General features: G+C 34.9%; 1 protein-coding gene across 24 annotated transcripts in view; it reads left to right on the forward strand.

Annotated features, from left to right (window-relative positions):
* Positions 1-26054, forward strand: part of PICALM (phosphatidylinositol binding clathrin assembly protein) — a 98387-nt gene that overhangs the window by 15447 nt on the left and 56886 nt on the right. For all 24 annotated transcript variants that reach the window (XM_057316769.1, XM_057316771.1, XM_057316770.1 and 21 more), the window contains exons 2-4: positions 14754-14896; positions 18554-18629; positions 21718-21820. In XM_057316769.1, the coding sequence (XP_057172752.1) occupies positions 14754-14896; positions 18554-18629; positions 21718-21820 (322 nt within the window). The remainder of the gene's footprint in view (positions 1-14753; positions 14897-18553; positions 18630-21717; positions 21821-26054) is intronic.

Raw genomic sequence — 26054 nt, forward strand, 5'->3', positions numbered from 1 at the left:
AGAAGGTTGTACAGAAGTCATTGAGTTTGAGGTGGTTTCATAGTACTGTATTGGAAAATTGATGAGGGAAATCTCATCAATAAAATAAGATACTAAGTAAAATTACCAAGATCAAATATTTGTAATATTGTTTGAAAGTTTATAAAATATTCTAAGTATGTTCCTGTACTATTTTGATAATTATTCCTATTTGTAAAATGGAGACATTGAAACTGGCTAATTCACATGCCTTGAAGTCATAATGATAAATAGTGAATCTGGAATTTGATTCTAGATCCTTTGCTCATTCTGATGTCACTTCATCCTGTTGTCATATAGTCTTAGCATATGCAAATGGATATGGATGGCACCATTCAAAGAAATGGGAGAGCCTAGAGCAGAACTTCAGTGATAGTGAGATTAGTATCTTCATCATAACTGCTTGAAGCAGAGATTGGAAATGAATAGTACTTAGGATAGACTATCCAATGAGTGTAAGTCAGAAGAGAGTTCTAACCGGGAGAAATGGACTTTAAAAAATAGAAAAAGCTAAAAACAGACACCCCTTTTCCCCATCTGCCAATCTCATTCATTCTGGAAGGTATCCAATATAGCAGTGCAACAAAAAGGTGTAATGTTCTCCAATATTTGTCAAGTTTAGGGAGAGATCATACTTGAAAAGTAGTAGTTTTCAAAGTAATAGCCTTTTAGTTGGGTAGAAGGCCTGTTTGGGGAGCCTTTGTCATCATAGCAAAAGGCAAATTGGTGAAAGGTTGATATTCTAGAAAAGGGAGAAAGATGGTTGAATTTTTGTTTGCTACTTGACTAGACCATTTAAGATTTATATTGCCTTCTCATAACAAACCAAGAGAAAGATACAGTAACTCAGAAATTCAAGGGAATTTTAAGATATCCATCTAGTTAGAATATATAGATTTTGAAAATATATGTGATATTATCTTTCTACCTAAAAATAGATAGCTGCTTTCATGAAAGCATCAACTAAGACTTTTCTTAGCCTTTTATTATTAGTATTGTTAATCATTGGTACATAGAAGCAGAAGAGCTAAATAAAAACCCACTGTAAGCATTAAACTGTTAAATTCGTTTCTATATTCCCTAGCAGCCAGAGGTCTGTTTATCAGAATACCTTGTATTGAGAAATATTTAAAGCCTATATTTAGGCGGAATAAATCCATAATTAACCATGCAGTGTGCAGAATATGTTGTGATCATGTCAACTTTTAATAGAAGAGATAATCCTCAAAAAATTCTTAAATTTTTGCTGTAGTATAGTTAGGTTGATGACTTTTAAACATAGATTTAATCAAATAATAACTTTATTTTGGAATTTAAATAAAACATACCAAATTTCCTATAGTCATACATTGTTCTGAAAAAGTTTTTTTTTAGGTCAGCAAACAGGTTATGGCAAAAGCTTAAAGATTCAAACTAGTGGAATTTTTTTCATTTAATTAATATTATTGAGGCATAATTTACATGGAATTTTAAGTTAAAAAAATTAACATCTGACAGCTTATAAAACAGTTTTATTTCAGAAGATAGCCTTTTAAAAAGGCATTTGTCAGAAGATGAAATTATCAGGTTTTTTAATGCTGAGAAATAAGTAAACATGGGTCATAATGGAATTTTATAAGAACAATTGTATAGTTATGAAATTTGTGAGGGTGGAGATATTTTTTGTTGAAACACTCCTAGTGATTATTCCTTCTTGTAGAAACTTAAAGGCTTAAGTTTAAACATTTTAGGAGAAATACTTCTACTTTATCTTATGGTGATTTATTAATAATTCTCATATTTTCCACTTAGCATTATTTAAAAACTTAAAGCTGTATAGATAGCTTATTATTTGGTGCTTATCTATTTCTGGCTATATTTGTCATTACTGCTTACAGCAGTTTGAAAAAAAAATTTAGAAATGGCCTTCATTTGTTAATGGTTAGAGGGGTCTTTTGATACCTACTTTGCGCAAGTGTGGGACTTAATGAACTGTAGTAAATGGCTGGTGTAATTTTGACTCAAGGTTGCTTTCGTTTAATTGTGAAGTGTATGAATAAGTAAATGAGATTCCCAGTCCCTACTTGTTATCCACATAAAACTAGGGGCTTTGTAGAATCAACAAGAGAAGATTCTGTTCAATAAGACTTTGGTTTGGCAAGGGTGAAGCAGACATGTGTACTGTAGAATTAATAGGATACCTCCACATTTCCCCACTTTCTGGAAAATGGTAGTTGATTGTGGTAGTCAGTTCCATAGGCCTCCAGGCCACCGGTGACACACTACCATTGTTACCATAATTTTCAAAAGTCTCTTTATCCAAAGACTCGTGATTATCATGTATAACTAGCAGCCTCCCCAAAAACATGTCCCATCCTTAAGTGCTAAGAAATCCACTTAGCACCATCTGACATATATTTGTTCATTTGTTTACTGATTGTTTCTCCCCACTAGTGTACAAGCTTCCTGATGGCAGCAGCTTTGTCCTCTGTTGCCTTTTTTCTAAGTCCTAAGACTATTTGGCATATTGTAGTGTATGATGAATATTGTAGAATATACAGAATTTCTACTTGTCATACTAAGGTTTGCAAGGCTGTAGGATGATGGATCATAAAGATTCTGTTGCTCTAATTGCATCCGGGACATGAACTTGTGTTTTCTGGGTGAGGTAGACTGTGGCAGAGATTCTAACTGCAATTCATTATTCACTCTGACTAGGCAGAATTTAAACTGTTAAGAAAGGCCATGAAAATCTTTTGGTTTCCTACATATGTTTTAAACATAGGCTGGACTGTTAACAGTATAACTTAGCTATGAGGGGGACTTTTTGCCTATTATTTTTCCTCCATCCCCACCGATCTTTTGAGTGGCGAAATGGGCTTTTGTTTCACCTATAAATCTATAAATATTTATAGCACCATGTCACACATTTTGGAAGATAGAAGAAAACAAAAAATTCCTGAATTTATTTTAACAGAGTGAAGAATGAGTCTTGATTGCTTAAAACAGGAAAGGGACACTCAGGGTACAGTTGAGATTATATCCCTGATATTTTTGGATATAGAGGTGAAAATTTCTAGTATCTCCAACTTCCCAGAAGACCTTAGGCTGATTTTCAGAGAAGAAATTTGAGAATCGTTTGCCTAGAGGTTTTTGTTCAAGTTAAAAGATGATTTTCTCGAGTGAAAAAAAATAGAATCAGAGATTATTAATGTTAGGAAAATGCCCACGGGTTGGGGGATGAGAGGACAAAATGAATAGAGTGGAAGCTTGTTTGTGTTTTAGGAAGGCTAAGGAAGAACCAGAATTTAGCACTCCAGAAAGAAAGATGCAAATATGCCAGGAGTACATGCTGGTAGTATATTAATTCTTAGCTACATGTAGACTTTTATTAGGTCACTTATAACTAGGGTGACATAGAATTTATATTCCAAACTGGGTCACTTTTGAGAGTGAAAGGATGTGCTGTCTGAATGGGACACTGGGACAACAGGTGTAAACCAGAACTGTTTCAGGAAAACCAGGACACTTGATCACCCCCTATTAATAACATACTTTTCTCCAGACTTAGTCCCAGTTCCTTGGACTCCAGATAATTTTTTTCTTATATAGTACTCTGAACTGCATTTGAGGAGTTTCTTAAGCTTTGATTCCTGTCTTGTTGGAATGCAGGAATTCTTTTCATTTTTTCTGTTCCCCGGGACTGTTTGGTGGCGGTAAGTACAGTACTTTGTTGAGTTGTTTGTTGACTTTTTATTTTGCTTAGGAAATTCTGTTTTGTGCATTTTTGATACAGTATTAGTTTATTTTTAAAAATCCTGGTTATATCTCCTTAACTGGGCTGATGAAATATTAGTAAGTTCGTGGAGTGTAATACAAAAAGAGTGAATTTGTAATTTTGGCGTTTACTCTTAAATTACTTGATATTTACATATTTCCTTTCCTACAGGTGGGATGGTAATTCTGAAACTTCAGATCTTCAAAGAAGGGAAGGAATATACCTTGTGTTTATATCATGGATATATTGTTTTTTTTTATGTTGGATCACTGTAACGCTTTCATTTTGTTTTCCTATAAATAAATCTTTTTTTATTCTTATATCAAGTGATGTATTTTTATTCTGTTAAGTAATTATCTTATATTTTCTACTGAATTAAAAATTAATAGAAGTAGTAGTTGCTTTTGGGGTAGTCCTTACTAAAATATGATTCTCCTCACCTCTAAGATCCTTATTTGGGATTAGGGATGGGACTAGGGTGTCAAGGTTTGGAAATCACCACTTTGGAGTACTAGAATGGAATCCTAAACAGTCTCAAAATTAAGGAGACAAACCTGAATCCCTCTATTCTTGCTATAGTCCTATTGTTTTGCTGTACAGTCTGGCATCTAGTGGTAGGAATGCAGAATACACCAGAACGCCAAGAAGGAGCTGTAAGTTTTCAGGCTTTTTTAATATTGAGAAAGCTTACACAGCAGGCTAAAACATTTTGATAATGGGGGGGGGAAAAGAATGACCTTTTCACTTGAAAATATAAATCAGTAGTAGTGAATTCTGAGAGTATTCAAAAAGTGTTTTTTTGTAGAGCATTTTTATGACTTAAATTTTCTGCTCATGGAAGATTTATGTATTTATAACAGATTTGTTGGTAAAGAGGCAAATGCATAAATAATGATAGATGATTTTAAGAGACAGTAGGTTGGACTGATTTGAAAAAGATACTAGTATATTGATTAAATTTTAGAGCAACTACGTAATGATTCCATTAACTAAAATGATTTATTTTGCATTTTTAAAATTAAAGTACAGACAGTTCAGCAAGCTTGCTTGTCTTCAGCTATGACCTAAGAGGCAAAATTTCAGCTAGATATTAACAGTATCTTAGGGTTGGCTTTGTTTACCTAGTTCCATCTGAATTCTTTGTTTTCTTAGGTAGTCCCTCTTTAGTTCCACTTCTTTCCTCTCCTACAGATACAGAGGAAGTCAGTCCTTTCTATTTTGTTACTTTCTAAAGAGTTCTGAAAACACCCAACACTTGACACTTAATGTGGCCTATCCCACATATACTGCAGACTTAGGAATACTTCCTAAATCTATGTTGTTGTTGTTGTTATTATTATTATTATTATTATTTTTGACTGAGAAGAGAGTACAGGCAGGGGGAGTGGCAAGGAGAGGGAGAAGCAGGCTCCCCGCTGAGCAGGGAGCCAATGTGGGACTTGATCCCAGAACCCTGGGATCATGACCTGAGCCAAAGGCAGCCGCTTAATGGACTGAGCCACCCAGGTGCCCTATGTTAAATTTTTTATTCCCCTTTTTAAAAAAACTAATTTTGGGGGGTGGCCTCCTTGAGCATATGAAATTAATGCTGAGGGAGGTCTTTTTGGGTTAATGTGTCTTCAAAAAAAACTTTAAAATAAATAGGGATAGCTAGATAATGAGAGAATTTGTAATGGCTTGCCTAGTAACTTTTCTGTTGAATAGTTTTTAAGGGAAGAAAACCTCTTGTTTTACATGGCGATTAAAAAAAAATCAGTCCAAAGGAAAGAAAAACTGGGGCACCTGGCTGGTTCAGTGAGAAAAGCATGTGACTCTTGATCTTGGTGTCATGAGTTTGAGCCCCACCATGGGTGTAGAGATTACTTGAATAAATCTAACTTAAAAAAAAAAGGGAAAGAAAAACTTACTATGGCGTAAACAGGTTAAATATAGCATGTACTATTACCAAAGCATTATCTTTACATTTCTTAGTTTTCACATACGTGACTCTTTTGTTCATTCATTTTGCAGAGAACCCAGTGACAGAAATAGCGTATCTAGTTGTGCTCACAGATTGGTTTTTCCTGTAGCTGCAATTTATTTTTTTAGTAAGATGGGCCTTTGCCTTACTTTCTTTGTGGGTTCTGGAGGTAGCTTAAGGTTCATCTACCATGGTGAGAGATTGAATTTGGCGTTCATAGTATTGGCCTACCTCTGGAACAGTGGCTACCAGATTTTCAGCTGTTATACCATGCATCTCTTGTGCGTGTACCACCTCTTCCTCACATGCTTGAAGAAATAAAAGAACACATCATGGCTGTCCTTTCTGCCATTGATCATGGTATTCCCCAAAGGGTCTGGAATGTCCTTGTATATTGTGATTTAGCTCCATTACCTTCTTAGTACTTTTATCAAAGCCATTTGGATATCTTTATTTCTTTCTAATACTTTGAAATGCACCCTTCTCTCTTTTCAAATTAACTCATCCTTGTAATTTTCGCCCAATTCTTATTACTTGTACCAAACATTCTCTGGTATGTGAGTCTTTCCCCAGTTTTTACCTTTACACCCAATTAGTAAGTTGGTGTAGGATTGGTATTTCCTGTGTGACATGAAATATGCTTATTGAGATTTGTAAAATTATGGAAATAATAGTGGTATATAGTTCTTCTACATACTGATTTTGACTACCTGTTCATATATAACTTAGTTGCTGAATAATTTTGAAAGTGTTGAGGTTTTTTTGGCTCAACCTATTGAGGCACATCAGTTTGTATCAGAAAATATTATACATCTACGGTTTTTAAAAATGGAATCTTACTCTGTATTGTTCTTTAACATGGCTTTGATTTAATGTACTGTGAGCATTTCCCCTGTCAGCCTTTTTTGCCCTGTGTTTTTTGGCCTGATAGTATTTCATTGCAAGACTACTATCTTTACCATTATCGAACATGTCCTCTTACATTGTGACTTAGCTCCTGTAGCTTCATAGTACTTTTATCAAAGCCATTTGGATATCTTTATTTCTTTTTAATGCTTTGAAATGCACCCTTCTCTTTTCAAATTAATTCAGTCTTTATTACTTGTACTATACATTCTGTCGTATGTTTTTTCCCAGTTTTTACTTTCACATCCAATTAATAAGTTGGTTAGATTTATTTCTTAAGGTATAAGCCAGTCTATGAAGACCATATTTCTGAATTCTAATGGGAATTATAGAAAAGTATAACATTGTATTTCACATGGGAGACCCTGCAAACTATAAAGTTAAAATGGTAACATTTACATCTTAATTTGGACTATACTTTGTGACCCCTTACACCAAAAATTGAGTCAAGTAGTAATATTTAAGACTATTCATTCCATTTCCCAGATATTTGACACTTAAACGATAAGGGCAAACGTGCCTCTTTGTATAAAATTCTTTTGGCATAAGTCTGATTTCAACTTGTGTGTTTTATAAATATTTTCCAATTTATGCTAAATGAGAAAAATGTTGCTGATACTTTTTAAAAAGCAAAAGTTCAGAAAGTTTTCTGGTCCTCTATTGTTTTTTGACTACTCTTTTTGTTACTGTTTGTTGGAGTTGTTCCTACCATTTGTACTCCTACCCAGGAAAGATTCAAAATCTGATCAGTGAAGCAACATTTGATGATTCACTTAATTTGCCTTCTAAATTGAGTGTATCTCGAATTTTCTAGATGGTTGAAGAAATGAGTCTTGTTAATGAGTAGACATCATACTCAAGAGTAAAAAGCTCAAACCCTTTCTTCTAAGACCAGGAAGAAGACGAGGATGCAACTTCTGTGCCACTTCTATTCAACATGGTACTGGAAATCTTACCCAGAGCAACGAGGCAAGAAAAAGAAATAAAAGGCATCCACATTGGAAAGAAAGAAGTAAAACTGTCACTGTTTGCGGATGACATGATATTATATAGAAGACCCTAAAGACTTAATCAAAAAACCGTTAACTAAGAAACGAAAGCACTAAGTTCTAGGATAAAAAATTAACACACAAAAGTATGTTGCATTTCTGTATACTGATAATTATCAGGCAAATAAAATCCCGTTTATAGTTGCATCAAAAAGAAGAAAATACCTAGGAATAAACTTAACAAAGGAGGTGAAATACCTGTATACTGAAATCCACAGGACTTAATACAAGAAATTGAAGAAGACACAAGTATAAAGGTGCTCATGGATTAGAAGAATTAATGCCGTTAAAATATCCGTACTATCCAAAGCAATCTACAGATTCAGTTGCATTTCTACCAAAATTCCAATGGGATTTTTTCAAAGAAATTGGACAAATAATTCTAAAATTTACAAAACAACCATACACACACAAAAGTAGCCAAAACAGTCTTGAGAAAGAATAAAACTGGAGGCATCACACACCCTCCCTGATTTTAAACTATTACAAAGCTATAGTAATTAAAACAGTATGGTATTGTCATAAAAGTAGGCATACAGATCAATGGAACAGAATAGAGAGCCCATGAATAAACCTGTGCATATGTGGTCAATTAATTTATGACAAAGGAACCAAAAATAAACACTTGGAAAGGGATGGTCTCTTCAACAAATGGTTCTGGGAAAACTGGGCAGCCACATGCAAAATAATGAAGCTCAACCACTCTCTTACACCGTACACAAAAATGAGCTCAAAATGGGTTAAAGACTTGAATGTAAGACCTGAAACCATAAAACTCCTAGAAGAAAACATAGGTGGAAAACTCCTTGACAGGTTTTGGTGAGGATTTTTTGCATGTGTGCTGCTGAAGCGAGCTTAGTGATCTTTTTTTTTTTAATCTGACACAAAAAGCAGAAGCAACAAAAGCAAAACTAAGTGGGACTATGTCATACTAAAAAGCTTCTACACAGCAAATGAAACCACCAGAAAGATGAAAAGGCACCCTACCGAATGGGAGAAAATACTGCAGATCATACAGCTGATAAGGGGCTAATATTTAAAATATATAAATAATGCGTACAGCTCAATAGCAAAAAACAAACAGTTCCATTAAAAATGGCTGAAGATCTGAATAGACTTTTTTTCCCCAAAGAAAACATATAGATAGCCAACAGGAATGTAAAAAGGTGCTCAGTATCATTAATCATCAGGACAGTGCAGATCAAAACCACAGTGAGAGATCACCTCACACAAGTGGCCATTATCAAAAAGACAGCTATCAAGTGGAGAAGAGGGAATCCTTGTGCACTGTTGGTGGGAAAGTAAATTTGTGTACCTAATGTGAAAAACAGTATGGAGGTTCATCAAGTTGAAAATAGAACTGTATGATCCAGCACTTCCACTTTTGGGTAATTTGAAATGATATATGCACCCTCATGTTCACTGCAGTATTATGTACAGTTGCCAAGATAAGGAAACATCCTAAGTGTCTATTGATGGATGAATGCATAAAGAAAGTGTGGTATGTTTGCACAATGGAATATTAGCCATAAAAAAGAATGAAATCTTGCCATTTGCAACAATATGGATGGACCTCCAAGGCATTATGCTAAGTGAATTAAGTCACAGAAAGACAAATACTGTGTTATCTCTTACATGAGTCTAAAAAATGCTGATAGATACAGGGGATAGATTGGTGGTTGCAAGAGGTGGGAAATGAGGGTGGGAGAATTGGGTGAAGGGGGTTATTGGTAAAAAAAAAAAACACACATGAAATTGATATAAAACAGATTTGGAATCATTTAAAATATGTTTATATATTAATATATGTGACATAGGTATATGTAATATATATAAGAATACTGAGGAAAGAATAGTACTTAATAGTATTTCTTAATACATGGTTCTAACAGCATTAGCTGTTCCTCAGTCTTATGATGTAGACACACATACACACCAAAAAAAGTATGTTTCAGAGTGATCCTTTTGAAGGAGATAGTATAGCATTTGGCTAAATGATTATGATACATTGTGGGGGTTTTGTTTTTTACTAATACTGTTTTTAGCTAAGTTTATTTATTAGAAAATCTACTTGGGTATCAGCATAGTTTTGGTATATATAGCCCACTGTATGCCTGTGAACTTGACACCCTCAACATTCTGCTAATGGTGCATGCCTGACTTGCTGTGGAAGTGAACTCTAAGTGGCTTAAGTTTCTAAACTTGGTGAACTCTGCCTTGGGAGATGTATATAGGCTTGTGGCCTGCACTAAGAATATGGCTGTAAGATTAATAAAGCCATCTGGTAATTGGTTACTCCTAAATTTTTGATACTTTGCTGGACATTTTCCCCCGAAAAAATTCCATTTTGCATTTTTGTTTTAAATTGATGAGAGATTTAGGACTTGTTCTAAATTGGCTAATTGGGTATTCACCTGGTATATATGTTTCCAAGCACCCTTATCTTTTACAAAAATTTAATTCTATTCATAAATCTGTCACTACTCTAGTAGTGAGTTTCTGTGACCTGACCTTTCGGAAAGTCTTATTTGTGTTAATACAGGTAATGTCTACTTTTTCTACCTCAGACATTGTTATTGTTGGAGGGGCGTATTAGATAATATAAGTGAGAGTATTTTGTTTGTGTAGTAGAGATTGGTTCCTTCCACTGTCTCTGGAAAAATGCTCTTAACGTTTCTGTGGTAGGCATATTTTCTTCCTGCCTTTAAGTACTAGAATCCTCATAAATTCTCATCTACACCTAAAGCAAAGAACCTATATCCCTGTAGTAATTTTTTTTTAGTGTGGTGTTTAGGAATTGCTAATAATGTAATATCAAGAAGGTATTTAAGTTTTTATATTCTTAAGGTAAATAACTTAAAGAAAATATAAGATGTGTTTCTATTTAGAACCCTTTTGATTGGTAAGGGAAATTTAATATCTAGTTTGTGGTTTTTAAGAACTGAAGTTTTCTGAATCAAGAATGGGAAAAGCAGTAGCTATCAAGATTCCCGTGATATGTGTGATTCTTGTTTGGAATGATTTGTTTTTGGTTAGTCAGAGGTGGGATAACACTTTTCCTTCCTCAGTTGTTGGAGCTCAGACTTGGAAGCATTTTCAAACTATTATTGTAGTAGAGACATTGTGCAGAGGAGAAATTACTGCCTAGAGAACTGCTTGAGTTAAAATAATTTAGGGGAAGTATATTCTGCAGAGTTGGTTTAATGATTCATTGTTTCTTCTCCCAGGAATATTTGTGTTATTTTGGTTTTGTATTTGGTCTAGTGTGGCTTTGTAATCTCAGCATGAATTTTTATTTCTTCTTCCTGTTTAAAGTGTTGTATTTTAGTTTTCGGAGTTACCTTCAGTTTTTATGTAGTCATTTCTAAAGTATACTATAGTTTTCATAAGCATTATAATAAAAACCTTTATTTTGATTCTCTCCAACCTGAAATTTGAAAATTTTCACATGTATTGGGCTCAGGTTTGTTTTTTATTCTTTCAGCAATAACAGATTGTGCAAGTAGAGGCTGTTGGTTTTTAGTCAATGTAAAAAATACCATTTTGGATGCTTATTTAAAAAGTCATGCTAGGACTGTCCATATGCTTATTTAAATGAATGTATTCAAAACGTATGAGTGACCACTGTAGACAAGGCTTACTGTTCTGGGCTAGAGAACAAAACAGAGCCTTGTGCACATGGAACTTATATTTTAATTGAGAGAGAAAAACATTCCACAGATTAAGATGAGTTAGGTGGTAAATGCTCTGTAGACAAAAAAGGATGGATAGTGAGGGTTTGGAGGTAGAGAAGTGCTCTGAGGGTTTGTTACATTGTATAATTATTCAGAAGAGTTCATCTAATAAGGTGACATTTGAGCAAAGATCTATAAGAATAAAGTGTGGGAGCAAAGTGTAGATATCTGGGAGAGGAGCATTCTAGGCAGAAGGAACAGCAAGTGCTGAGTGCCTGAGGTAAGAGTTCTTGGCCTGTGGGAGGCATTGCAAAGGAGACATCAGCTTAAGCAAAGTGATGCAGAGGAGAGCTGACCACAAAGGATTTATATAGCATTGGTAGAAAAATATATGTTCTAATATTATATATAAAATCGTATAGTTGTTGAAACTACTATCTATACCTTTTGCTTCATTTAAGATCAGGCTCTTTCTGACTAATCTAGCAGTTGATTACTTCTGTGATGAAGAGGATGGAAATTGCTAACAAAAATGTCTGAAGTCTCCTTTTTGATGGTCCCTCAAACTAGTTAGAAGGTAATGATTTGGAAGTAAATAATTACAGTGTAGAAGAATTCTATTATGTAGAATTATGTGCGAGCTTTAGTGACTGGAAGGTACTTTAGTATGTGAAGGGAAGACTTGATTCATTTTGAAGAGTGAGCAAAAATGTGAAGGTGAAGGTGTGAAACAGAAGGGACATCACAGAAAACTGGAAAGTGGTTTTGTATTGGAAGCTAAGATTGATGAAGGGAGAATATTGACAAGGATGAAATGTATGCCATCCTGTAAGTAGTAGGGACATCATTGAGGTTAAGCAGTGAAACTGTTGTGTTGTAGATCATTCTGTGGTCAGTTTAGAGAATGTTTAAGGGTGTGAGGTGGGTGAGACCCCAAATCAGTTATCATCAGATAGGAAGCAGTCAGTCCCAGCATTTCTTAGTGGGGACAATTTTGGGTGGAGCAGGTTTTTTTTTTTTAATTCATTTATTTATTTAAAGTAGGCTCTCCCCTCAACTTGAGGCTTAAACTCAACGACCCTTGGAACAGTTTTAAATTGTGAAGTGCTGATTGTGCATTGCAGGACAATTAATCTTCCTCATCCTTGGTATTAAATGCCAGTAAAAGCTCTGTGTGTTAATCTCCCTCCGCAATATCTGAATACTTCCAGGAGAGGTGGCACCCCCTAGTTAGGAAATAAATAGTATTTGGGGGCACCTGGGTGGCTCAGTTGGTTAAGTGGCTTCGTTGAGCTCAGGTCATGATCTTAGGGTCTTGGGATTGAGCCCCATGTCCTGCTCTCTGCTCAGCGGGGAGCCTGCTTCTCCCACTCTTTCTCTGCCTGCTGCTCTACCTGCTTGTGCTCTCTCTCTCTCTCTCTCTCTCTCTCAAATCTTTTAAAAGAATTTTAAAAGAAATAAATAGAATTTAAAGTCTGGCTTGGCAATGATAGTGGGATGGAGAGGGACAGGTAGAATTGCTAGAGATTTAGGAGACTTGGTTGCCAGTGGGCTTCGGGGAGTATAATGAATACAGAGAGGTAGGAGCATCTTTGGGGTAATACTGTAACAAGAAATTTTATGACAGGTTCAGTTTGAAAACTAAAAAAAAAAAAAGATTCTGAGGAGTATAAAATGACTTGATGCCATCAAGGGGAAGTAACTAAGAATTTAATAGCTTATCAAGACACTTTCTGGAAGGATATAGAAAATGTACATATATCAAGATAAATAGAGAAAAAATAAACTAAGAATATAACTTCTCATAATTGAGTTCAGAACTTGACTAGTGTGTTTGAAGTTTTAAAGGATTCAAAAGGAGCAAGACAAATATGCCTTGCCCTCAGATTGCTTTTTGAGAGGCAAAAAGAAAGCTTAGCTTTGGGAATAAGGTGTATATAATACATTTAGTGCTGTAGGATAGCTATGAAGTACTATTTAAGAAGAATCAGAGAAGGCAGAGATAAAGTTCTGTTTTTTGTTATCAGATACTGAACCATACACACCAATTTGAAAGTACTATTTAATTTTTGTTACGAGTATGAATTGTGAAAGCTCTGTATCAGTCTTCTGTTCCATGGGTACTATGTTTGACTGTTTTGTGCTTTGTTCTTTAAGCATTGTTGGCTAGGGTAACTGCTTATCTAAAATTCATTTGCTTATCAAATGTTACTTTGTATAATAATTGGGCCTTTTAGAACAAACGTTTTTGAAAGATTGTAAGCAGATAAATGGTCATAGTTCTGTGTTTCTTGCGATCAAGGCCAAGTTAGGTCACTTGAATTTTTATTTAATCATTATGCATTGAAGATTAAAAGTAGACAAACTGCTTATGAGTCATGAATAACTTTAATTTCTTTCCCTTTATGGTAGTTATATAGCTGAGATATTTATGCATTTTTTTATACATACTTTAAAAGTAAAACAACTCATTTCTTGGTCTTCCTCTCTGTTCTCTAAATTGGATTGTATTTTGTATTTTCGTCATTGAATTTGACAGTAATGTCTCAAGTAGATTGGAGGTAAAACTCTGAGGTCTATTAAGAGCTGCCTTCTCCCCCCACCCCCATTTCTGGTGCTGAAACAATTGTATATTAGACCATTTTATAGGAATGAATTCCCACTTAAAATATAAATTTGGAACTTAACTTGTTTTAACTGTTTTCAGAGTAATAGCAAATGGAATTCCTGGTTCATTTCTTACTTGGAAATTTATGCAACAAGAAACTTCAGTTTGTTTCCAGTTTTGTTAGTGTTAGCTAGTTAATACCAGCTGATAACTAACTCAGTAAAACTGAAGGGAGAGAAGAATGAAATTTTTATATAGACAAACTGAGATCCTACCCACTCTCAGACCACATATCTGCTCTGTCTTCTTAATCGTGCAAATACAGCATTCTAGGGAGAATTTAATAAAGGTAGTTTGATCTTCAGCTTGTTCATGCTTCCATAGGTATGATTTTTTTTAAGTTTTTTTTTTTTTTTTGAATGGTAGGGATGAATAATCCTACCATCGTAGTTCCTGAAGGTTTATGAGTAATAAGAGAATTGAAGGTTCTTCAGGGCTTTGAAATAGTTCCTTTTGAGATAAATAAAATACTTTAGGATGAATAACTCTTGTAGCAAGTTTGATTTACTTTCTGTTATTGATCATTTATGTGATCCTAATCAATATCCTGTTAACTTCTCAGGTGGATTATAGTGGTCTCAGTTGTTCTCCTAAGAGATTTTTAATAACTTCTTCAAACTATTATTGCTCCACTGTTAGATTTTTCACTTGTCAGTATGCACATCTGAAATTAATAATAAATTAAAGCCAGAGAGTAAATATTTTTTTCTTCTAATTGCAGACCTAATTCAGTGCACAAATGAGATGAATGTGAACATCCCACAGTTGGCAGACAGTTTATTTGAAAGAACTACTAACAGTAGTTGGGTGGTGGTCTTCAAATCTCTCATTACAACTCATCATTTGATGGTGTATGGAAATGAGGTAAGCCAAATTTTTAATTAACAGGTATACCGCTGTAATGGTTGGTGATTCAGCTTGACTCTCCCACCGAGATTTCAGGAATGTCTTCAGCATCCAAATAATACAGGTTAAAAGGGCAAGGTGACTAGGCAGAAATAAAATTGTAGATTCTACAATTCAAGGAGATGGTCTGTAAGTCGGGAAGCAGAAAATGGGTCAAAGCACAGAGGACTTACAATTTTGGGATCAAGAAGCAGGGATTAATGCCTAGAGGTAGGTTTTGTAAGCAGCACTGGTCTGGTTAGGCCTTGTGTATAGACCGTGTGTTTGTCTTTTGCTTTATTATGGTTCAGATTTCTGTCTGGTTGTCTCTGGAACCACTTTGCCTAGTTGAAAGCTGTTATATTGAGGACTAAGATGGCATTTGCTGAGAGGGACTGATTGTGCCTTCTTAAGCAGAGGTGTGTCTGAAGTCTTCTTTGAAGTCTTCATGGCCCAAAAGGTTAACGAAAAGATGCATAAGCTTTTGCATTTTAATGTTTGGAGAGAATCGTCTTGTTTTCCAGGACAGCTTAGCAGCTGATTTTTAGTTCTTACCTTAAATGGTTTTCTCAGCCCACTATACTTGCAAAGTTGAGTTAAAAGGAACATTTAAAATTGTGTTAAAAAAATATTTGAATGCAACTAGATAAATCTACATTTAGTATGCACCTTAGAAAAATGCAGCCCACTGGTTGCTGAGAGATGGCTTCTGGAGAAATGGGGAGGGACTTAGTTATTGGTATTAGACTTCTGAGCATAATGACTTTCTGATATCCATCACTTGACTCATTTTGGGCTTTTCAGTGATAAAGCTCTGCTGTCATCTTTGGCAGATACCAATAGAGCATCACTGAAGTTCAGAATTAAAGCAAGAATTTACCTAGAACACTTTCATTGTAGACTTTATGTACATTTTGGTATTCCCTTCTGGTCCTTGTCCTGGAGTGATTTTTTTTTTTTTTATAGCTACAATCATAAGTTAGATAAAATATTATATTTAGCTTTTTTATTTTCTAAGTTTTTTATATTTATCATTTTTAATGACAACCTAATGGGTCATATATTCCATAATTTTCTTAACTTTCCTTTTCCTAGAAATTTAGCTTTCTGATTATTCATTGTTTCAGCAGCACCACATTGGATTTTACTGGTAGTATTTAAATTTTAAAAGTTATTTCCAGAAGTGTTACCTGAATTGTGATTGCTTAGTCAACAGACTTGATCATTTTTAGGATGTATGTTACTCGGTTGCTTTCTAATTTGTTACAACCATTGTGCAGAGTCAATAGGAATACTTGGATATACTAGCTTTAATATAACTTGAAGCATTTTGATCTTAACTATGGTAATAGTTTCTGCTTTTATCGGGACTGTGTTTATTTAAGATAATGATCATCTAAAGAATTTCAGGCTTATGGTATTTTTCACCTTTTTAAAAAATATATATATAGTTTAATCTTTAAAAAGAAAAAGCCACAAATATAACCAATTAGAATGCCAGATAAAGAGGAAAACTATCAGTGGTGGTTTTTAGAGACTATGAATAAGGTGATAATACTAGAAGCAAAACCTTGACAAAGGCAAAGAAACAAAGTTGACTGTCATTCTTTACATTTGACTGACAGGAGGAGAAAGATGATAGTATTTCTGTGTGGTTTTTAGATAAACCCATGTTTAATTTCCTTTAAGAAGCTAAGACAAATGGTGATGTTCTTCTCATTGGCAGGTTTATTAGTCTGTGAGAGAGTATGTATACGATTTTACTGTGCTGTGATGAGAATATCATAGGGCAGGGAGGAAAGTGATCCCTTGTCCTGCCCCTGCCAGGGGACATTTGTTGAAAATGATGGATGCTCTTGGCACCCTTAGGTAGAGGCCAGGGATGCTTCTAAACCTATAATAATGCACAGGACAGGCTTCCCACAATAAAGAATTACCAGAGCATATGAAAATCATGGAGTCTAATATTGTTTTAGGATATTTTTTTTTTAAGGTTTTATTTACTTGAGAGGGAGAGGGAGCACAGATAGGGGGAGGGGCAGAGGGAGAAGCAGACTCCCTGCTGAGCAGGGAGCCTGATGCAGGACTCCATCCCAGGCTCCTGGGATCCTGACCTGAGCCAAAGGCAGACGCTTAACCGAGCCACCCAGACTCCTCTTCGCTTAGGATATTTTAACACCTTTTTGAAGCCAGTCACTTTAGGATAAGTGATGAAATGTGAGTCTTCAGTTTACAAATTGTTTTTCAAAATCCTGGCTTGTTATTTTGGGGTGAATGCAGATGAACAAGATTGAGTTAGGGGAGTGATGGTGTACATCCTAATTGAGAGTAACCCTCTGCACACATTAAGGAAAAAAAAAAAAGGAGGGGCGCCTGGGTGGCTCAGTCATTAAGCATCTGCCTTCGGCTCAGGTCATGGTCCCAGGGTCCTGGGATCAAGCCCCGTATCGGGTTCCCTGCTCAGTGGGAAGCCTGCTTCTCCCTCTCCCACTCCCCCTGCTTGTGTTCCCTCTCTTGCTCTGTCTCTCTCTGTCAAATAAATAAAATCTTTAAAAAAAAAAAAAAAGGAACTCCTAAGGAGAAGTGAAATTGAAAGGAATTAACTCTCTATTTTGGAGGGTGTATGTAAAGGGAAGTTAAGGTAGTGTTCTGTGGTAAGCAATTTGGAGAGAATTTTGACAGTATTTTGAGATGACCTTTACATATGTGCTGATCCAACAATTCTACCCTAAGTTTCTATCATGATAGACTCCTGTATGTTTACACAGGGAGACCAAGTACCAAGGTGCCTATGAAACATTGTTAATAATAGTTAATTGGAAAGAACTTAAACATCTATGGAGAAATTGATACATAATGATATAGTATGTCATTGAAATACTAGAGTATCATTTTAAATGAATGAATTAGATCTACATATATTAAATGGATAATTCTTGAGAAGTTGTTAAAAAGCACATTGGAAAAGAATAAGTACAGTATGATTTTTCTGTAAATTTAAAATAGAAAACAAAATGTGTACAGTTTATAGGTTAAATATATAGAAAAATTGTAAAAATATGTGTGGGAATGATAGATACCTACTTCAGAAAAGTGATTGACTTTGAAGAGGGAAGAAATGAGATGGAAGGGGTATTTCTGTAGACTCTAATTTTTTGTTTCTGTAAGATCTAAAGTAAGTATGGCAGTGTGTTTAATCTGGACAGTGGGTAAGGGGATGTCTATAATATTATTCTTTTTTATGATTACAAGTATTTCATTTTTTAAAATGTCATAAAAATTTGGGTCACCAGGTAGCTGTTTAAAGGAAAGATGCTACTTTAGTGTGATTAGGTGTAGTCCTGATACACTTTTATAAAGCCAAAATTGCTAGTTCCAGGGTGACAGTGCCTGTTTCCTTTTATTTTGATGCTTATACCAAAGCTATGGGCATTAGGCTTTAATAAATTCGTTTGTACTAATGAAATATATGGATTATGTTTTTAGGTTTGGTAAGTAGTTAGTAGGACCGAGGATGAGAAATTTAAGCTAGATAAGCTTAATGGAATGTGTTAAAACACACACCCCCCATTCTCAAATTAGAGTTTGTTAGATGGCATTACCTTAATTTGACATAATTTTTTGTTTGTTTTCCAGCGTTTTATTCAGTATTTGGCTTCAAGAAACACGTTGTTTAACTTAAGCAATTTTTTGGATAAAAGTGGATTGCAAGGTAAAGACAACTTATTCATTATGGAAAATCAACCCTGTATGATGATTACTGCAGAGTTGAACTCTGTCTTCTAGCTGTGGAGGAATCTCATATTTTAGTGAAAGGTGTAGGGAAGAAAAAACTGTCTTTTAATGTGCAGATTACGATTGACTTCTGTACTTTGCACCTAGAACTCTGAGAAATAGAATAGGATAGTGGTTTCAAAGCATTGATTCTGGAATTGAACTGCCTGGGTTTTAGTCCCATCTCTCCCACTTACCAGCTGCATGAACTTGAGCAAGTTACTTCACCTCTCTGCGTCTATAAAGTCAGGAATAATGATAGCACCTACCCTGTAGGGTTGTTACGAGGCTTAACCTAGTTAATAAATGTGAAGTGCTTACAACAGTGCCTGGCACACAGGAAACACTATGTAAATAAGAGCTTTCGTTGTTACTGTTATTATTATTTTATGCTTTATTCTAAGAAATGTAGCTGGGAATATCATACATTTTAGTAGCAAAGGTAAGTATGGTGTGTTATTCAGATGAATTGCTCACTGATGCTCCCACCTGTTATTTCATTTACTTTTAATTCAGTAACTTGAGATTGCTATACTCTGGTGTTGTAGTGCTCCATGCACATTCTGTCTTACTGGGATCTGTTGTACTTAGTTCCAGAACTAGGCAGTTAACATTGTACAGGGCTAGCTCTAGGAGTAACATCATAAGGGACATACCAAATGACTTGGGAATATTCAACAGTAGGGCTCAGTCTGGGAAATGTCTTTGGAGAAGGGGAGATTTTGTGCTGGGCTTTGAAAGATGGACGAGGACATGGGTTGGCTTAAACAAAGGTACGTAGATGTACACAGATGTGAAAGAGTATGGAATATTTAAGATTTATAGAGCAAATGAGTATGAATGAGTATGAACAGAATTTGCAGGTGATGTATTGCAGAACATGCAGTGGCAGATAGCCTTCAAGAAGCTGTTTGCGGCCAGAATCAGACATGAAAGATTTTTATAGAGTTGTGATTTTATAATGCAGTGAGAAACCATCAGTGTTTTTTGATTTGAGGAAGAAAGGGAGAGAGAGTGTGTGTTACAAAGAAAGTGCCATAGCTCAGTACAGGTTGGATTAGAGTGATAAAGTCTTAAAGACACTGAGACTGTTCTGGTCATTGTTCTGGTCATCTAGTAGAAAGGTAACGAGGACCTGAATTACGTCTCTTGTGGAGGTAACATCAATGGAATTTAGTGACTAGCAGTGTTTGGGTCAGGGGCTGCCCGGTTCAGTACTTGTTCACTTTTGGCAGATGGAAGTATTAATTAGAATGAATCAAATACCCTATCTTCCAGAGATTTTGGAAGGCTGGTAATCTATCCATAGGGCTGTTACAAGAGTGATTTTACTTTAATAAGAGGAATAGTAGTCTTAAGTAGTTAAAAATAAATTAAGCAGTAGAATACTTTTTTCAAATAAAACCTTAAATAGAAACCAGAAATATGTAACAGATAAAACGGGAGCTGGTCTGTTTTCTGGGATGTGGAAGAAACTCTACTTGCTCATATTTTTATTTCTGCTTCCCTTCATTCACTTCATTTGAAGTTAAGAGTCTGTGGAAAACAATTTGCAAACTACTACTCAAAAGCAGAGTATATGCATTTGTCCAGATGGGTTTTTTTGGTATCTAATATTATTAGCAACGGGGATTTTCTACTTTCTTAAGATGGAAATTAAGCAATTCTAGTAATAAGGTTTTAGGACTTTTATTCCTTTTATGTGGAGAACATTTTTAAGCCTTTTATTTGAAGCTCCTATTCTGTAGAGAAAACTCAGAAAGTAATTAAAAGCATGTTATACAGTGGTTTTGACAAGTAATTTTGATTGCACATGTATTTTGTTGGGTGGAGTCTGGTATATTTTATTTTATTTATATTTATTTATATATATTATATATACACTGGATGTTATAATGGGTGTATATAAATATAAATAGGACTCTAGTTAGACACTATGTACATGAAATAGCTAGGAACTGAACATAGAATAAGAATAATGTGGGAACACAGGAGGATGGAGTAGAGTTGGTTAGAGGGAACAATATAAACTATAAGAGCTGGGGAATGTGAGTATGTAACACCTTATAAAATACAGTAGTAGTTATGAGAATACATGAGGGCAGTCATTTTTTTTTTTTAATTTTGTTCATTGGTTTTTCTCCAGCAGCATTTCAGTGGGCACTCAAGAAGTGTTTGCTGAATAAATGAATTGGTGATGATGTTAAATCCAGTCACTTTACATTTTTGTCATTGTTTTGGTATTGTTTTCTAAAGTTGCAGAGATCATCAAATAAAGTGAAATTTTTTAGATGAAGATGAACTAAAATAAGATGAACCTGCTTTTTAATTAGTAGCAAAAATTTATAGACTTCCTTGAGCAAGGCAGTAATTAAAACATAAGTTGCTTTTTAAATAACATTGAATAGATCTTATGTTGCTGAAGTTTTCAAATCTCATGATTGTGATATAAGAAAATCTTAGAGAAAGTTTTATCGAAAATACCTGTATAGTTGTTTCTTGTTATGCCTTAAACTCATGTGTTGCCATTTCTTTCATTGTACTATGCAGTAATTTTATGCAGTGTTTATAAGGTTGGCACATGTAAGTTTGTTTGCTACAAATAATATACAACTGAAGGTTTCATAAGTATGAAAATTATAAAATTGCTTGATGATTTGAGGAGAGGGGCTGATGGTTCCACAGGATGTTAAATTTGAGTTATGAGGTTATTAAATAGTGTTTAAGAGAACGTGGTTTTCCAGTTGTGGTAAGAATGTTGATCAGAAGTAAAATAGAAATATTATTTTAGTGAAATTCTAAGGCCTGGGAGGTTTTTCAAAGCCACATATGACCTACCTGACTTAAAACATGTGAGGTCTTAGAGATTTTAATGTGATATTATTCATTATTAGTCACTTAATATACATCATTAGATTGAGTTGGAATATCAAGATAGTATGGCCATTGGATGAAATGAGTTGGTTTTTTAAGCAAATTGGGATTTTAATAATTTGTGAAAACATTTTCTGTTTCTTTTCTTACAGGATATGACATGTCTACATTTATTAGGCGGTATAGTAGATATCTTAATGAAAAAGCAGTTTCATACAGACAAGTTGCATTTGATTTCACGAAAGTGAAAAGAGGGTGAGTTCAGCTTTCCCTTTTTTTTTTTTTAGATCTGATGAATTTGACTATTTTAAAATGTAAACCATAGAAATTATTAGATTATGAATTGTGAAATATCAGTCCAGTTTTAAAAGGTGAATTTAATTTTTCTTTGAAGTACATCATATGCTTTTTGTGCTAGGATTTCGTAAAGTTCTTTTTAATTTTATAACAGCTTTATTGAGATACAATTCACACAACCTAAAATTCACTCTTTTAAAGTATGTAATTAAGTGGGTTTTAGTGTATTTACGAAGTTATGCCAAATCACTGTCTAATCCTAGAACAGTTCATCATTCCTGTAAGAAACCTCATACCCGTTAGCAATCACTTCTCATTTCCTTCTTCCTCCACACCCTGGCAGCTACAAATCTACTTTTGTCTGTATGGATTATTTGCCTATTCTGGATATTTTATGTAAATGAAATATACATTATGTGGCCTTTTGAGTCTGGCTTTTCTCACCTAGCAAAATGTATTCAAGTTGTAGCATCCTTGTTGTAGTGTGGATTGCTACCTGATACAGCCTAGTATACAGATTTTTCTTAGGATATATGAGAATATCTCAGGAAAAAGCCATGAAAGACATGCTTAAGGGGGCATTGGTGACCCTAGTAGCTCTAAAGGACTGCCCTAAGGGGAATCTGGCTTCTGCAGAAATATTTTGGTGAATGCCTTTCTGAATTTCCTTGCTGCTCAAATATCTAAGCAATTAATGTTTTCTTTAAACTGTTCTCTTGAAATGTTACTAAACTGCAATGGAAAATTTAATACAAATGTAGAAATAACCCCTTAGTTATTTAAGCATTATTTTTTTGAAGATTTTATTTATTTATTTGAGGGAGAGAGCGCGTGTGCTCGTGAGTGCAGGAACGGGGAGGGGGGCAGAGGGAGAGGGAGATAATCTCCAGCAGACTTCACTGAATGCAGATCCTGAAGTGGGGCTTGATCCCACAACCATGAGACCATGACCTGAGCCCAGACCAAGGGTCAGATGCCAACCGACTGAGCCACCCAGGCGCCCTAGCATTTTTATTTTTTAAACTTTTATTTTTCTAAGATCTTATTTAGATATTTTATTAAAGAGAGAGTGCCCGCACACGTAGTGGGGTGGGGGAGGGCAGGTGGGCAGGTATTGGGGGAGAAACAGAGGGAAAGAATACCAAGCAGACTTTGGGTTGAGCACGGAGCCTGACTCAGAGCCTGATCCCACGAGCCAGAGATCATGACCTGAGCTGAAACCAAGAGTCAGACACTTAACAACTGGGCCACTCGGGCATCTCTAAGCATTTTTGAAACAGCCTAAATGTTCTGTATCATTATTCCAAATGAATCAGGAGGTGATTAGTTTGGAATTTACCAAAACTAAGTTCCACAAATTTTGTTTCCTGTATTTAAGTACTTTGTTGTCTGTGAGATGATAGTAGAGGAGTTCATCTTACAAATCTGTGTCTTAATTCCAGTATTCTGTCCCATGAACCATTTTCCATTTGGACTTCTAGTAATATTTCACTGTAAAGTGTGTTCAGTAAAACTAATCTTCAAGATATTTGTAGATTTCAGATTCATAGATTTTTAAAATAGTAACTTTTTTTCTAATCTGAAGGGCTAGTTTTGAGATTGAGGAGAGTTTCTGTACTCTGTATTTAATAGAGCAAACTTTCATTATTTGGCTGAGAACAGCCCTTGATTATGCACAATATATTCAGTATTGACTTAAAGGAAACTACCCTTAAAGGGAAAGGAAAGTGAATCAAGGAGCCATAATTGAGTGAACCAAGAAGCATAAAATTGACAAGCACACACAGATACATACACACACATATAAATACATATATATATCACATATATATGTATCAGATTGTATAAATAAGAAAGAAAAAATATAGGACATTAGGGTGTAAGTTGAGAATGTGACAGCACTTAAAATTTATTATATCATGACTAAGCGTCAGTGAACTGTTTTAGTTTTGGAGAGGATTTGTGGGGTAAATAGTAAAGTTTTATTTATTAGGGTAATTTTGCATGTTTGGTATATGTAACCTATAAATAGAAATATATATGTGTGTGAAGGCACACATAAAATCATGTAACAAATTGGATTATGTTATTTGAAGACCACTTTCCTTCTGTGTATTTTAAATATTTTCAGTCAGTACTTCTAGATCTGTTTCGTTCTTCTGAATGGCTATAGGATGATGTTCTAGATGAACATTTGATTTACTCTCTTTTTTTGTCTTATAAAAGCAATGCATGACCATCCTTTTGCATGTTGTTATATTCTTTTTATTATTATTATTAACATATAATGTATTATCTGTTTCAGGGGTACAGGTCTGTGATTCATCAGTATTACATAATACACAGCATTCACCACAACACATATCCTCCCCAGTGTCCATCATCCAGCCACCCCATCCCCCCAGAAGTTGTTATATTCTTAAGTGAAGTTTCCTGTAGAATAAATTCTTAGAACCAATAGGTTAAAGGATATATATACATTGAACATTTTAATAGAAAACACCAAATTGCCCTTTATAAAAGTTGTACTGAATTACTGACTTAAGTACAGTTATAGATACCTCTTTCACTGTATTCTTCCATCCTCTTGAAAAGGTATTGCATTAGGTGTTCATTTTACATTGAGTGATTGAACAATTCAATAAATGGTGATACTGAGCCTCTTTCTCTCTTAAAATGCTATTCTTGCTTTGTTCATTGCCTTTTAATATCTCTTGCCCCCTACCCTATTGGGTATTTTATTCTTTCCTATTATGTTTAATGTTAAGAGTTCACAGGCTGTTTACTTTTTTAAAGATTTATTTATTCATTTGTCAGAGAGAGAGCATGTATGCACAAGGAGGGGTAGTGGCAGGACAGAGGGAGAAGCAGGTTACCCTGCTGAGCAAGGAGCCTGATGCGGGACTCAGTCCCAGGATCCTGGGATCATGACCTGTGCCGAAGGCAGACGCTTAACCAACTGAGCCACCCAGGCGTCCCTCAACAAGCTGTTTAGTCAGATTAATCTAGATTTGAGTTCTAGCTTCACTCCAGTTAGACGAGGAATTTTAGTAACATACTACAGCCAGCTTGCTGACTTTTTAAAAATAACTTTATTTTGAAATAATTTCACTTCCAGAAATGCTGCAAGAATAATATAGGTAACTCTTACACACTTCACTCAGATTCATCAGATTTTAATATTTTCTCACATTTACTTAATTATTCTCTGTGTGTATATGTACTTTTTTTTCTTTCCCTGAACCATTTGAGAGCGGTTTACATACCTCATGCCTTTTTATAGTTTTATATCCTATAATACTTCAGTGCATATTTCTAAGAACAGGATCTTTTTATTGCATATCCATCACCTTGCTAGTTTTTTCCACATCATGGAGCATAAACTGATACCATTTGTACAGGACAGTGGGTTAAATTAAGAACACTTCTTGAGGCTGAAGGGTTAAGGATTAATGTCTTGGTGCATATAACCCATTTGTATTGTTTTCTGGTACAATGGGGAAGCCTTGATTTAAGCTTTGAATTATTTCATCTGTAAAATGTAAAACATTGATGTTATTAGCACTTGTCTTTTAGGCTCGTAGTGAGAATTAAATATTGTATGTAATGCTTAGCACATGGCAGACACTCCAACAAATAAGCTTTTTGTATATTGGGAAAATAAATTGTCATGAATTACAAATATTTTTCTCTTTTTTAAATGTTATTAAAAGTTTTAAAATCTTATGTGATCAAAATTGTAGTCTTTATTTTTCTGGCTTTTCTCTTTTTATGGGCACTCAGAATGAGCTTTTCTACCCCCAAAATACCTATTCATGTTTTCATTGTATATATTTAGGGATTCAGTATTTTATGTTTAAGTCTTTGATTCATTTCGAATATATCTTGGTATAAAAAAAGTGAGGTGGAGATCAACTGTAATTTTTAATAGAAATATAGGATATTAAAAAATTAAGATGAACTATTGCCCAATAACGGTTAATGGCTTTTTGCTTAAGAGTACTGCCTTCTTGGGGCTCCTGGGTGGCACAGCGGTTAAGCGTCTGCCTTCGGCTCAGGGCGTGATCCTGGTGTTATGGGATCGAGCCCCACATCAGGCTCCTCCGCTATGAGCCTGCTTCTTCCTCTCCCACTCCCCCTGCTTGTGTTCCCTCTCTCGCTGGCTGTCTCTATCTCTGTCGAATAAACAAAA

Source organism: Ursus arctos, unplaced genomic scaffold (assembly GCF_023065955.2).
Source record: "Ursus arctos isolate Adak ecotype North America unplaced genomic scaffold, UrsArc2.0 scaffold_22, whole genome shotgun sequence".
NCBI classification, from domain to species: Eukaryota; Metazoa; Chordata; class Mammalia; order Carnivora; family Ursidae; genus Ursus; species Ursus arctos.